The sequence below is a fragment of the Primulina tabacum genome, chromosome 3 (assembly GCF_025594145.1).
Source record: "Primulina tabacum isolate GXHZ01 chromosome 3, ASM2559414v2, whole genome shotgun sequence".
Taxonomy (NCBI): domain Eukaryota; kingdom Viridiplantae; phylum Streptophyta; class Magnoliopsida; order Lamiales; family Gesneriaceae; genus Primulina; species Primulina tabacum.
The window spans coordinates 47,561,767-47,577,437 of NC_134552.1; the positions used below are offsets into that span (position 1 = coordinate 47,561,767).

The 15,671-nt window shown below is 34.7% G+C and overlaps 2 protein-coding genes across 3 annotated transcripts; one reads left to right on the forward strand and one right to left on the reverse strand.

Moving 5' to 3' along the window:
- The first annotated feature begins 4,345 nt into the window (after positions 1–4,345).
- On the forward strand, positions 4,346–9,011 carry LOC142541116 (U-box domain-containing protein 33-like). The gene is given in 9 exon segments (XM_075647702.1): positions 4,346–4,790; positions 5,624–5,742; positions 5,952–6,058; positions 6,289–6,448; positions 6,530–6,862; positions 6,983–7,528; positions 7,823–8,542; positions 8,679–8,849; positions 8,851–9,011. Coding segments are annotated over 9 exon segments (2,442 nt in total). The 5' UTR covers positions 4,346–4,528; the 3' UTR covers positions 8,875–9,011.
- A 66-nt stretch (positions 9,012–9,077) lies between these two features.
- LOC142541117 (ENTH domain-containing protein C794.11c) lies at positions 9,078–11,144 on the reverse strand. 2 transcript variants are annotated; one of them, XM_075647704.1, is made up of 4 exons: positions 10,883–11,144; positions 10,424–10,546; positions 10,170–10,331; positions 9,078–9,952 (listed from the first exon to the last, which is right to left on the reverse strand). In XM_075647704.1, the coding sequence occupies exons 1-4, from the start codon at positions 11,011–11,013 to the stop codon at positions 9,424–9,426; spliced, it is 945 nt and encodes a 314-aa protein (XP_075503819.1). In that variant the 5' UTR covers positions 11,014–11,144; the 3' UTR covers positions 9,078–9,423. The 2 variants fall into 2 exon arrangements, with proteins under 2 accessions (XP_075503819.1, XP_075503820.1); XM_075647705.1 differs by lacking the exon at positions 10,883–11,144 and adding an exon at positions 10,720–10,876.
- Positions 11,145–15,671: the final 4,527 nt, after the last annotated feature.

Here is a 15,671-nt window from a genome sequence, read left to right on the forward strand (position 1 = left end):
GACTTCCTTCCTTACAACTACTCTTTTTCCATCATACACAGCCCCTTTATCTTGACAACCAACAGTCCCTTGCACGAAATACATGAAAGCGTGAGGCGTTAAAAGATTTATGCGTGGACAATGAAAACAGAAACCATAAACGCTTGACCATGCAAAAACCGATCAAATCATATACAACTCACACATGACAGCACAATAATGACGTGAATGATGCATAAAAGAAAGTACATAGCGTGCCTTAACCAAAAACGTGATTGAAAGTCGAAGAATGATGCGCGAAACGCGAACCGGAGAGGTGGGGTGAATCTTTTATTAAAGGACTTAGCAATGGCCGAGAGTTGAAGACCCTAGCTGCTGAAGATTACGTAAAAAGAGTTGCTGAAGAAGGGGTGTGTGGGGACCCGGACGCTAATCATCTTCTTAATCATCTTTGGGAATTAATTATCAATTCAGATAATCAGGGTCTAAAAATTTTTCTTTTTAAAATGCAAGTGCGGAGCGTAATGGAATGTAACTAATATACATCTCAGTATATAAGTACAATAATGTACAACAATTATTCAAACTAGTCTAAGGTTTAACTACTAAATTTCAAGTATTAAATCAAGTCTACAATAAGTTCGGAATCACCACTCTAAACTCGTCTTCTCTCATCATCTTCTTGACCTCGATCATGTCCCACCTGTTGTCATGCACACATACAAAACAAGACAACAGCCGGATAACTCCGGTGAGAATAAATCCCAGTATAAATAATGTATACATGCAGTTAACTGAATTAACATAAAAGCATGAATTATATCTTATCACATGTAGCATAATCAAACAACATGTATCAATACCAATCTGTAAATAATGTCTGAATCGTAATCTACGAAACATAAATCAATACAAATCTGTAAATCAAGTTCTAGTCTCGATATCTAAGACTCGACTCATCTCTCATTCTAATCTAGGGATCCCGGTCTAATTTAGACTTTGGTATGCTGTATCGAATGTCTACAATAGACGTCAATCTACATCTAAGCTCATCGATACACCGAAAGTCTAGAGTCTACGCGGTTCTGACAAAGACTCGGCGATTCTGCCCTAGCTAGGCTTATCTGCCCTAAACTCAAACTCTGGCTCTGCTATAATTCAATAGACTAAACATATCAATCTGATAATCTGCAAATATCAATGCAATAAAGTAAAGTATGTGATTTTGGGAAACTCAAGTCGAACCTAACTCGAGTTGTGCAATCCCGAATCAACATTTATTTATACCTTTCTCTTCACGCTCGGATGAAGACGAAGTCTCGAAGTCAAGTCTATCCATATCAATGTCCAGTTGTAGCCTGCGTCAATAGGAACACAGTACTGAAGTCGGATTCAAAAACAGACGGACGGATTTTTCGTAAATCTCGATCAAAATCAGAAGCTGCTTCTTCCGTTCCTTTCTTTCTTTTTCCTTCTGAGGATTAACGTTTGTATGTTTATATATATACATACATATTTCGTGCATGCAAGGCAAGTGGCTCACTCCTTCATAAAACACGTCTCGCGCATATGCGCGACATCAACCGGCGCATATGCGCGAGACCTTAAGTCTCGGCGCGTGTCTTCCCAACTGCTGGCGCATATGCGCGACATCAACCGGCGCATATGCGCGAGACCTTAAGTCTCGGCGCGTGTCTTCCCAACTGCTGGCGCATATGCGCGACACATTTCCGCGCATATGCGCCCAACTCTCTGGACTCGGCATTCCTGAATACATCTGCTCGCGCATATGCGCGTCATGTCTCGTGCATATGCGCGAGACTTACTGTCTCGCCAATCACCCCACATACTTGCCTCGCGCATATGCGCGAGGTTTTCTGTCCTCGCGAAGGATCTTTCGCTTGTACAGGCTCGCGCATATGCGCGAGGTCCTCTGCCCATGTCGCGCATATGCGCGCATCTGTGCCGCGCATATGCGCGAGGGCTACTGTTCCTCGCACATTTTCATGCATTATCTTGTCTTTTCCGGTCCGATCCTTTTCGTCTATAATCATATCAATTATCCCCAAATCATTTCAGATTAATAGGATAAAGTTCTCGGGCCTTACAGGGTGTGCGGCTGATGGGAGGTGATTAGGTTTAGGGTATAATAGTGTAGCATTTAAATAGAAAATCACATGTTAATGGGCCCTTAATTATATTTTAAAAGTTTAAAAAAAAAAGATCTTGAGCCCACTAAGCTTAAAATTAGGCCCATCAAGCCCAATACATTCTCGAAAAATATTTTTTTTTGGTAAGTTTTTGAAAATATTGTCTGAACCCTCAAAAAGTCATCTGTTTCGATAAAATTTGCGTATCGATTAAAAATATTCTCTGACGGGTAAAAATACCCAACAAAGCTCATTTCTTGAAAAACACACTTAAAACACCTTGTATTACTTATTAGAAATTAAATATGTAATAAAATATTTTTTCTGGTAATTCTCCGGTCTTCGTTTCTCGATCGAGCGCGAAATGCATTTAGAAACCCTAATGCGTGAACTTTTAAAATAATCTTGAAATGAATCCTATCATGCAATAATTATGCATTGAATGCATAAAAATAAATAAACACATAATTTAATTAAATCCTAGATTGAATGCATTCAGGTTACGTAAATTAAATTTCCTGGACCTTACAATTTGACTTGTGCAAATGAATATATTGATGTTGAAAATATTAAATATTGTATATATTATATTATAAATATAATATAATAGTTTTTCTAAAAAATATAAATTTGTAAAAGTAAGTTGACATGACAGAAGGTTACGTCAAAAATGATGGAAAATGAAACAAATAGAGTTTCATTTTTTTAATTCGATCTTGCGACTTATTTATTTATCCAATTGACGAGCCGATTTCAGTTTTGATATAATTGATATGAAGTCTTCGATTTGATGTATAAATTGCATATTTTTGGTTATGTTTGTAATTCGTCAATTTTTTAATAAATTTTTAAATCATACCCAAATTGAAGATTTTTGACAGCATATGATTTTAACAACGAATACAAGATTGTAATTGTGTTATTTTGAATTAAGCTCAAGTTATTATAATGAGAAAATTAAACTGTTAAATTGAAATTAGGACGTTGTTTTGGTTGTTATATCAAATTATATATTTGGAGTCTACAAGTTATATTTTATCATTTGATATGAATTTTTCGTAGTTTAGTGGATGTTTTGATATATCTATTAATTGAAGTTAATTGTTTAGGGTGTATTTGATATTAGTATCGTGGACTAAATACACCATAATTTAATTATTGAACGATGAATATTTATAATTGAGTTTTATATTTTTGTTGAACTAATTGTTGTTTGACTAATTGATGTTTTACATTAAGGCCGTTATAATTGTGTTGATATGATGAAAATGATATGATAATTATTGTTGATTTATCTAGATATGTCACAAGTATCGGGATAAAAGAAATAACCAGATTTTATATGTACTTGATTATCAGGTACGAGTTGACATACAAGTATATGTTGTTATTGTTTAGTATTTATGAATAATATTGTGTCAAACGATGGTAAATCATTGGTAATGAGTGGTTTGATATTATAAATGTTGTTGTTTATTATTGTTGATATTGTTGGTTGTTGGTTATTGGTCAGTGATATCGTTGTTTGTCGAAGTAGCAGAGGAGCGGTGTATTGTTGTTTGTTGCAGTAGTTGGGGAGCGACGTATTATAGTTGTCGCAGTAGTAAGGGAGCGACATTTATTGATATTGTTGGTTGTATAGTAGTCCAAAAACAACGAAGAAAGTATATCTGCTATGATTTCAATTATACTTGTGTTGTTAATATAATTGTTATGTGTTACAATGATATTTGTTGTGTATGCTCACACTTTAGAAGCTAATTTTGTTGAACATGTTACAAGACTATGCAGAGAAATGATAATAGTGAAGGGCTAAGCATGTCTAGTCAAAGAAGTCCTACAATTAATAGTGAATAGAGACAATATAATTTATTGTCGTATTCGAGTCATGTTTTGTGTATTATTATATTATTTCTTATATACTGATGTAAATAGTGTGTTGACTGTACTATTTTGGTCGCATATGCATTATATTATTGTGTAGCCGAAAGAAATTTTTTATGTATATTACACCAGTTGTTGTATGATTACATAGCGAGATTTGAATCACTATATTTTTAACATAAAGTATAATATATTTTTTTCATATATTAGATAAGGTGAAAACATATCACAAAATTGACCATGACCTCATAAGCTTTTTTTTGTATTTTTTTTAGAACCATCTAAATCCAAAGCCGGGACAATTTTGGTCCCCGGTAAAGCACTTCGATAATAAATTGGAAATTTCAATCCATTTTCATCCCACATGACACACCCACCTCACCAGATAAAAAGTCTTCAAATCTTGATAAACAACGATTACGATTCCGATTCCGATTCCGATTCCGATTCCGAAAGGTAATATTCTTACCAAATATTTTACCGGAAAGCCACCATCTTTGGTGAGTCGATGCAGAATGGCGGAGCTTCTGAGCTTCTCTCATGATGCTGTGCAAGATTTCCTATCTGGGTCTTCGCCGGAGGGGGATTTCTGCCAAGGGTTTGGCCAAACAATGAGTGCTCAGCTCCTGGGGGGAGGTAGCGGAGCAGTACACGTGGCAGTGGGGAAGTCGGTGGAAAAGGCTGTTGCTCTGCTGCAATGGAGTTTTAACACTTTTCAGGGACACGAAATTTGCCTTCTTCACGTTCATAGGCCTTCTCCTCTCATTCCAACTCTCTGTAAGTTTCATTTTTACCCCTCAATTTTAGTGATGGAATTAGTATTTGATTTGATGTTTTGGTGTTTATTACCTTCCTAGAACAAGATTAGTTTTGTATTCAATTGGGGTCAACTAGCTTTAATGGTTGTGCCAACCAGCAGGATAAGATTAGACTTGGAGTTTTGAGTACGAAATTAATGTCCGTAAGCTAAGCTCCTCGAAACGCTTATTGGCTTAAGTTCAACTAGACTTGGAGTTTGAGTACGAAATCGAGTCATTTGCTTCAACCTTAAATATCAATTTCTGTTGATAAAATCTAGAATTTTTGTTTTTGTTTATTTTTAAATATATTTATATACTAAAGCTCACAAGATCAGTCAAGGAATTTGGGCTCGAATTTGGCCCCGAAGATATTTAAATATGTTCGAGTTCCATAATATCAAATTTAAATTGACTAATATTACAGAAATCTCGAAAAACACACAAGCTTGATTCGTTTGCATTCTAATCATTATCGTTCAAGCAACTCTATGACCACATTTGGTTTTCGGAAGATGAAATTGATATTTTCTAGCATTCGGATTTCTTTATCTAATAATTCCATATTTCTTTAATAACGATTCCATATTTATGAATCTCTCAAATTCTTGATGGGAAACTTTTATTTGTTAATATCCCAAATCCTTGCTGTATTGTTTTCTGGGGTATCCAAGAGACAAAACCGACGGTGATGTTTCATTTGTAATCGTATTATGTGTATCACCCGCTAACAGAGCACTTGATAAAATTATCTATTCATCTGTAATTAGCATTGCTATTAATGACTTGTTTTGTTTCTAATCTGTCATACAGTGGGAAAATTGCCCAAAAGTCAAGCGAATCCTGAAACAGTGGCTGCATTTATAAATCAGGAGAGGCGAGAAGCAATGAAGCTGTTGTCAAATTACCTGATGATATGCAGCAGAGCAGGGGTATATTTCATTAAATATTTTTATATCTTCTTATATCAAATTCTTGTGTGATTCTAAATTGTAAACTACTATCTAGCACATCGCAGTTCATATAATTATAGTGAGTATTGAGTAAAATAAATATATAAAATACATTTGATCATTTTGATATCAAATTCCCTGGGGTAACCATTTCATGGTAATTTATGAGATGTGTTACTATATTGCAGGTTAAAGCAAGTGTTATCACAATTGAAGCTGATGAGATTCATAAGGGAATTGTACATTTAGTTGTTCGTCATGCTATTAAAAAACTTGTTATTGGATCCATTCCCAAGTATGCAATTCACTACACTCCTTAATTTTTGGGAGGAGGGGCAGAACTATATTTTTGTGTAATATAATGCACATAACTTTATATGATTATAGGAAATTTAAGAGGGAGTAGGGGCAATTGCCTGTAACTACCCTCTTCTAGTTCCATCGCTGTTGAGAAATGCTCTTACTTATTTTCAGTACATTTATAAAGAACATTTTCAAGTATCAGCTTTAATAAATTCCTTACAGTTACATGAAACGGAAAAAGAGGTCTCATAAGGCAAGTTATGCTGCAAAACATGCCCCTTCTTACTGTGAGATGTGGTTCGTAAACAAAGGAAAATTGATTTGCACTAGGCAAGCTACTGAAAGCTCAATTTCTACCCTACCGAATTCTGACAGGAATGAGGTGGTCTTTTGCACCTTTTGTCATTTTTTTTATGGTCTGTTTCAATCTAAGCCAACTCGGGAGAAAAAATAATGTGCACAGGCTGACACATCTGCGGCTGGCATGACCCCATCAGCTGGTTTGCTTAGTGTTGAAAACTTGTGGGATCCTCTCTATTCCGAAAGTGCGTCTTCAAGAAACAGGATCACTTTCTCGGAATGCACCACTTCTTCGAAAAGTACGAGCTCTTTCTCTGGATGCACCACTTCTGATGAACCTGCATATTCTGTTTCAAGAGCCAAGTTTGTGGAGGAAAGCTTATTGTTTGAGCATGCGGAGTTAAAAATGGATGTTAATGAGCTGAGCGATGAAGCAAATCTTGAGCTCGTACAGAGTGAGAAATTGGGAGCTGAAGCAATTGAAGGGATAAGTAAGGTAATAATTTTGTTCTGTAATCATTTTGGTTCATCAAGCATTTTGTGTTCGTGACTTGAAAAGGGGCGAGTGATTATGATATTAATTGAGTTTTAAATGATATTTGCTCATTCTGAATAGGTTAAGTCATTGGAAGATGCTCATTCTGGTGAAGTTAAACTTCATGCAGATTCTGAGAATGCACCTGTAATACAAGAACAAGAAAAGCTGCTAAAAGAAAGAGAGAAAATGACTTGCCAATTGCAGAAGACTGTGCAGAGTATCTCTCTTTTGGAAAGTCGTGCTCGGGAAACAAATCTTAGATGTGAAGAAGTTTCGGGAGAATTGAAGCTTATGCAGGCTTCCATTGCTTCAGTACGGCAGGAGAAGCAAAAACTTAGGAGACAGAAGAATGAGGAAATGAAATTTGTTGATAGATGGATAGGAGACAAACCAAATGACGACTCAAACCAGATAATACAGACCGGATTTGCGGCAGTTGCTTCTAGATTACCTGAATTTTCGTTATCTGATCTTGAGATTGCTACCTGTAATTTCTCCGAGAGTTTCCGTGTTGGCAAGGGAAGTTACGGCACAGTATACAAAGGGGAACTGGTGGGTAAGACTGTTGCTGTGAAGAAGTTGCATTCCTACAATATGCAGAGGCAGACAGAGTTCCACAAAATAGTAAATACTGTCTCTCTTCTATGACTCTCATCAATTTTCAATTTTAACTTCACGATCAAATAATAATGTGCGATAAATTTGATGATACTAAGATTAAGATGTATCTTTGATATGATTTAATTACAGTGATACCATAGAAACTATGAGAGACTAATAAAGTTGTATCCACTTGAGTGCTACTTCATGTATTTTGGCCTATATGGTGGAACCACCTAAACTCTTGGCTGTGTTGCCTGTTAGTCTGCTACCGTTAAGAATTAAAAACACTAACCATATTTTTCTTTGGGAATGAAGGCACAAGTTTTCGCTAAAATACGCAATCCTCGAGTGGTTGACTTGATCGGAGTATGTCCGGGATCCTTGTCACTCGTTTACGAGTATTTACCCTGTGGTAGCCTCAAGAATCACCTTTTTAACAATAACATTTGCCACCTTAACTGGAAGGTCAGAACACGAATGATTGCTGATATTGCAACTGGTCTTCTATTCTTACACTCCTTCGAACCGGAAAAGATCGTACATGGAAATTTGAATCCCGGGAATATACTCCTCGATTCCGTGTACAGGTGCAAACTAGGCGACTATGGAGATCATATGCTAGTAGCGAGTCAAACTCTCCGCTGCCCAAGTTTTCGACATTGTACTGGATCAAGCTGTGATTTTGGATATACAGATCCTGAATTTCATAGAACCGGAATGCTCACCCACAAGTCTGATATGTATTCATTTGGTTTAATCATACTTCAGCTAGTCACTGGAAAAATGCTGGGAGGATTAGTTGCTCAGGTGCGCAGGGCAGTATCCGATGGGAAAGTGGCATCAGTTTTGGATTTATCTGCTGGTGATTGGTGTGGCTATATAGCTAGGAGGTTGGTGGAATTGGGATTGCAATGTTGTGGATCAAGTGGTAGGGATAGACCCGAGATGACTCCATCTCTTGTTGAGGAGCTGGATCGGTTGTGTATCTTGGAAGAGCAAACCGTACCATCTTTTTTCTTATGCCCGATTCTTCAGGTAGGTAAATTTTTTTCACAAATAGTTAAATCACTCGAATCAGATCAACATAAAGATATGCTTTTCTAGTTTTTTAGTTCCTTATTTTTACCATTCTTGATCCATTCTAAAGTTATGTTGGTTGGTTTTCTTACAGGAAATAATGCACAACCCTCAGGTAGCAGCGGATGGGTTTACGTATGAGGGAGACGCCTTGCGAGGATGGTTGGGTAACGGGCATGAAACATCTCCAATGACCAATTTGAAGTTAAGTCACCTAAATCTTACTCCCAACTACGCACTGAAGCTTGCTATCCAAGATTGGCTCCGCAAATCTTGAAATCACCTTCTAATGTATCCATCTAACCTTGTAAATGTTAAGGTATATTTGAAATTGGCTACTAATGCAACTAAGTGAAAGAGGTCGAAGTGAAGAGATTCTGTTGTACTTTGATTTGCTGCAATACACGAACATGTTTCATTTGGTTAATTACTTTTTGTTTGGATCAAGGATTTAAATTTGAGGAAATGAAAATCTGATACAGGGTTTGACGCATAAAAGTCGAAACGTCCGAGCAAGATTTCATTTATTTTTTTCAGTGACAGGAGCATGAAGAAATACCAAATGGGAATACACAAGAGGCTGAACATTAAGTTTAGTCCTCTCTACAAAGTAACTGACAATACAGGGCACGTGTTGTTTATATATGGATCGAATAGAATGTATTTCTACTATAAATCCTACAACCCAACAGTATTTACCATATGAAGATTGAAACATATAGGCTATCGCACGAGGGTATTGTAGAACAACAGCAATAGACGTGGCATCTGACATCTTCCGAGCTCCACACGAAGTATATCTCCAACATCTTTTCATATTCTTTCCTTGAGTCTTTACTTTATAACAAAGACACAGTTGTTGGATGCTCTGCATCATCAAAGGGGTGATGATCCTGCATCAACACATTTGACCTGGATTCATCTTTTTTGTCATCTAAAAGTGGATTCAACTCCCCTTTGAGAAACCAGCTCTCTTCACTCAGTTCCCTCAAAAGTATTCCCTGATCTGGAGCCATATTCTCTTTCAAATCCCCTCTGGTGGGGATGTTTTCTGAGGTGAAACTCTCTACTCTTGGATTGACTCGCGGCTGCTCTGGTTTTCCTTCTGTTTCTGCTTCTTCGTGAAAGAAATCCTCTTGACTGGCATGATCATTGTACTGGGAATTGCATCTATCAAATGTTTTTAGTGATGATGATTCTTGCAGGGTTCCTTGTCCTGATGAGGTTCTGTGGCAAAAGCTACCAAACCCTTGAATACCTCTTGAAATCTTTCTTGCCCTGGCTCTTTCTTCTTTGAGAAGAGGCCGTTTTTCAAGAAGCTTCAATACCCTTTCAGCTTTCTTCCTCACTGTTAGGCCCCAATTAAAACTACACAGACAAACAATTTTTCAGTGTATGATATCCAAGAAAAAGAAATTTTTTTTTTTTAAGAAATTTAATAATTCAACTCATACTTCCAGATGCAGCATACTTGTAGTTTTTCTGTAGTTATTATCTCTTACATTGATAATTATGTCTGTAACGTTTGTCAAACCAATGCACAAAAAAAAAAATTGGCAAATAATTTGCATGAAATGAATGATACCCTTTCTCATCAATATGTTGAAAGCTCTCCATTTCTTTAATAACATTTCTGTCTGTTTGAAACTCTTCTGCAACGCTTTCAGGACCATGAGTCATCAAATATTCTAACACAACCACAGCTTTGTATGATTCCCTCCAAAATCTCCTCTCAAATCTCACCAACCTGAAGCACATAAAAAAAATTCAAAGACTAAATTAAAAAAAGTTGCACCAAACATTAATTAGAAAATATTCATGCACACAATCCAAACGAACCTCTTGTGCAGAATCTCCACAATTCTCCAATAATCATCAACTTCAAAAGCTGATCTGGAAATCATCTTCAGGGTTCGGGCATCAGGCGCGCCCGGATCCCCATTTGTAGCTTCTTCCATCAGCCTTCAGACAAAAACAAAAGAATCTCATCAGTTCTTTTAGTTTCAAACTTATTGACTTTTAGTGCCGTAAATAAAGAAATCTCTGCTATTTTTTTTCCTATCCCCGTCAAATTTTCTGGTTGGCTCTTTATTTCTTTTCTCAGAACAAGAAATATTGGATGAAGAATTTTATACCAGCGCATGGCTTCTTCCCGATACCTCTGGTTGCCCTTCACTTCCATTATGAAAAGTTTCAAACTTTAACAAAGAAATATCACATGGAAGCAAGTAAAATGTTCCTGATACAGATTTTCTTGCGCAGAAAAGTTAAAACTAATAAATCAATCAGGGAGATTACAGTTGGGCTGGTGTGACATCGGTCAACGCCAATCGGGCAGTCTTGATCTTCTCCTTGAGATAGAAAGAAGCCTGTTTCTTGAACTCGTGGAACAGAGGTTTGTTCATGTTGCTGCTGCCTAGGATTGACATTTTCTTGATTTCCAAGTTTTAATCGAGTATTCTAATTCTTGCTCGTTTGATTTGTTGCAGGAAAATGGAGTTGGTGTTAGCAAATGAGACAACCATATCAAACGAAAAGGGTTGTTGAATACTAACAAGGTAAATAGTGATGTCGTGGTCTAACTTTCTCTATGTATTTCTACCGATGGTATTATTTTCACTCTAAGCGACCTATCTCAAATATAATTTTGGTAAAAATTTGGTAAAAATATAATTAATTTGGTATTATTTTCACTCTAAGCGACCTATCTCAAATATAATTAAGCGAACTATCTCAAATATAATTTTGGTAAAAATTTGTGTGAGACGGTCTTACGGGTCGTATTTTGTATGACGAATCTCTCATTTGGGTCACCATGAAAAAATATTATTTTTTATGCTAAGAGTATTACTTTTTATTGTAAATATCGATAGGGTTGATCCGTCTCACAGATAAATATTCGTGAGACCATCTCACAAGAGACCTAGTCATTTATTTATTTTAAAAATGATTCCAAATATAAGGAAGAAATAAAATTGAAATCCAGTAGTTAAATATCTTGAAATGGATTATTTAGAATCTCTTTAAAAAAATTTTTTCTATCCATATATCACTAATTTTTTAAAAGAAAAATTTGATAAAAAAATCTTGATATACCCCTAAATCATTAAATTGTCTAATCTATTTAGTCCATATTTATTAAATAGGAGTTGTGGATGGAAGATGTGATGACTCATGAGTTAAAGAGGACGATAATTTCAAAGTAAGAATTTGTTTATTAAAATTTAAGAATTTGTTTATTAAAATTTAATGGCGGATAGTGATGTGGCATTGAGAATTTTGTAGAAAGATTAATTAATTTATATTTAAAAAAAAAAAAAAACATGTGGCAGTGTTTGAAATATCAGTAAATTGCCTTCAAAAGTTATTCATCAATCCTCATTATATATTTAATTATTTGTCTTCATCAAACAGCTCATTCACCATTCGGACAAACTTCTTGCCCTTTACTACTTCGTAATTTTCTTTATTCCCATTTCCGCCGCCACCATCTTCGGATCTCTTTCAGTATTTTTCATAGTCACTTTGGCTTCTTTGTAATGCAGTTATCCACATGTATATATACTTGTGGTCTAAGAGCTAAACAAGCTAAGATTCATAGAAAGAAGAGGGTTTAGAATTTACTCTCAATCTTTCCCTTTTTTATTTTTATTTTTAATCATAATCATTACTCTTTCACTTTGTCTCCAGTTTATGTAATTTACGTGAATAAGATAATTTAGGAGAAACGTATGTGCATATTTTGTTATTTTTAATTTAATTAATACAAATTATGTTTATGTATATTTGTCCATCTATTACATGAATATTTTTAGAAAAGCTATATACTTAGAAGACAACCCGCGTGAATCGGTATGTTCTATTTATGTATTTTTGTGATTTTGATTTATTTGAGTTTTACATGCCAAAACTATGGCACCTCACATTGTCGGGTATGTTAGAGTAGATGTACAATGAAATAACTTGTGGTTTGGGTTTATTGACTCTGATGTAAAAACGATTTCTATTTTAATATTATTTTATTGTTTTATCGAATTATGACATTTACTTTATCTGTTTATTCATGCAAACTGCATAGATAAAGTCTTTGAATATATAATAGGTACCATGAGATCTGCATTGCAACGTAATATCATGAAACTAATTAGGAAGTGTATCATGTATTCTAAACATGTTCCTGGTCGAATCAGCCGGCTAAAATAAGAATAAAGGTGGCTTGAGCTCGAGACTAGCATATGCGATGTATACGCTATGTTTTATTAGTAAGAGCATGAAGATGTCAATACATACAGATGAGCGATCATTTGATGATTCATTGAACAACCCTCCTTCAGACTGTTTAAGTGGTTCTCATATATCGATTGAAATAGTCTGCGGTTATGGTTGTACATCATTAGTCATTTGAGCCGAGACAATGTAGAGGCTCTACATACTAGCATGCACTTTGATCCGCTTACCAACTCCATTGAGGAACGTCAGATAGTGATGTTGGGTTAGTTTCGAAATACGTAGGAACAAATACATTGTAGTCAGAGATTCACCATTTGTCTACGGGTGAAGATATCCTATGTCATCTGATGAGTTAATAGTGCAAGAAGTCTCTTGCCAGAGCAAGAAATATTTTTTAAGGAAAAGTGTTTTCCTTGTTACACATATCATGACACTATTATTACTCAAAGATACATCACATCATATGGGATTCATATGTAACTCTCGATATACCAATGGTTGCAGATTCGATCGGGATATAAGAGTTGAAGGGACCATACTGTATGCTAACCATAACTTAAGGTTCTTCCAGGCATTATCAGCGATACCTAGAGGATCATGAAACGATGCTACAAGACGCTCTTACCATGATCTGATGGGTGAAATCAGAAATGAGTTATGACATTCTTGATCAAGGAGATGATGAAAAGAATGAAGCTAATTAGGGTAAGCCCGAATAAGAATAAATATTATTCTGAATCACATAAAGATGTGAACTCACAGCTAGCTGTATCCCTGAACTATTAAGGGTCACACAAGTATCGAACTTTGTGTTCTCGTTGAGATAGTCAAAGTTCAAGGACTTGAATTTGACGACTGTAGTTTGATAGAGATCAAACAGAAAGCTTATAAAGGAGTTTATAAGTTGATTCCATAAGATAGAAGAAATAGAAGTTATCTTAATTGCTAATTAAGGAAGAAGAGTGAAACTGCTTGTTTTGATTAAAGAGTTCACAAAACTGGCAGCTGCCAAATATGGACAGTGAAAATTTTGATCTTTGAAATTTTCAATTTTCATTATATGAACGAAATTTGTATCCTTGATACATCGGCGATGTCATATCATCGATCAAGTTATAATGAGTTCAGAATTAATTAGTTAGCGGATTTGGAATTTACTAATTAAATAATAGTACTACTAGTAATGACTACTAATGTGTATAAAATTCTCATTAAATATTTTATAGTGGTCTATAATTAATTAATTAATAGGTTAATTAAATAAATTAAATAATATTTATTTAATTTAATTAATATATCTATGCGTGTATTATATGTGCGTGTGTAAATATATTAATGTTTATATATATATATATATATATATATATATACTTTATTTGGAGATATAAAGATATGAGTATATAATATTGTTATATAATACATTATCAAAAGTTTGTTAATTTTAATTAATGAAAATAAAAAATTCTGATGGAGATGGACTCCTAATGAGATCAGGAATGACGTTCTATAAATACATCATGAGGGGACACAAGACATAACAGAGCTTTTGAACACAATAAAAGCACTAATGCTTACAAAAATCCTCCCCCCTTCCAAGCAAAGTCTCGGCCATCCCAATGAAATTAGGAGAAAATTTCGGCCAAGCTATTCCATCACCGCCGCATCCCTCTAATGTTACACCGGACTCTGGATTTTTTAAATTCAGACTTTTCAGTCTCAATGCACAAATTTTTGTGACTACTAATGCAATCCAAACAAGGAACATAGTATCTGATCGTTGACCTAATTTGACGATCAAAAGACAGAGATCCGTTCGAAGTGAGATACAAGAAAGTCATATCCGTTAATCTCATATTGGTTTGGAGTCCAGCGTTTAAAAGCACATGTATACAATCTAAACACCATTTTGATGTTTAAATAACATATGGCACCTAAGAAATGTTTCGAACTCGAAAATAAAATTTTAATACTTCCGTGACGTCTTGAATGCTAAAAAATGTATCCCAACACGATACCTTGTATGCTTAGAGATTCCGGTTTTTAAGTGATTAAAGTATAGTCATAACTGTAAAGAGGTACCAAACCCTAAATATTGCGTACAATATTTGCAAAATTGAGCGCATAAAAGAGGACAATTAAAGTTCGAAATTTGTAAAATCAAGAAGAAATATGAAATTTCTAGCATAAAAGAAATTTGTAAAATTAGACATACTTTTGTTGAAATCCAGTCTAAAGAAAATGAAATTAATATTTGTTTGAGAAAAATGAAATTAATATAAAAAAAGATCAATCAAAATGTCGATATTTATAGCTAATATGATATTAAAATCATGTATTTAATATGAATCTCATATTCGAGAAAAAAAAAACAAATTATTTGCATGGAGAGAGAAAAAAAAAATCAGTGGGATAAATCAAGATATTAAATACAAAAAAAGTTGGTACATGGTCGCCACTTGTCGTAGAATTGGATGACAATGTCTACAATTTATTTTACTTCAAAAAAATTAAATGAAGTGTGAAGGAGGTGTTTGGTTTTTATTTTGATTTGGACTTTTTCAAATGTCTATTTGAATTTGTAATAAAGTCTAGCGAAAGCATGTGGAAAGACATGATCCATGGGTTTTTGAATTCAATTTCTAGACTATATTTTAAATAAATTATATTATATTGTACTATAAAAAAACAAAACGAAATACTACACCCATGGAATAATAGATATGTAGCTAAGTCTCTTGTGAGACAGTCTCACGAATTTTCATCTGTGAGACGGGTCAACCCTACTGATATTCACAATAAAAAATAATACTCTTAGCATAAAAAGTAATATTTTTTCATGATAACCTAAATAAGAGAT

Coding starts and splice junctions, on each gene's coding strand:
- LOC142541117 (XM_075647704.1), bottom strand. CDS start 11,013: ATGTCAATCCTAGGCAGCAGCAACATGAACAAACCTCTGTTCCACGAG. Junction 10,332..10,423: donor GTGGAGATTCTGCACAAGAG/GTTCGTTTGGAT, acceptor TATGTGCTTCAG/GTTGGTGAGATTTGAGAGGA. Junction 9,953..10,169: donor CAACATATTGATGAGAAAGG/GTATCATTCATT, acceptor TTGTCTGTGTAG/TTTTAATTGGGGCCTAACAG.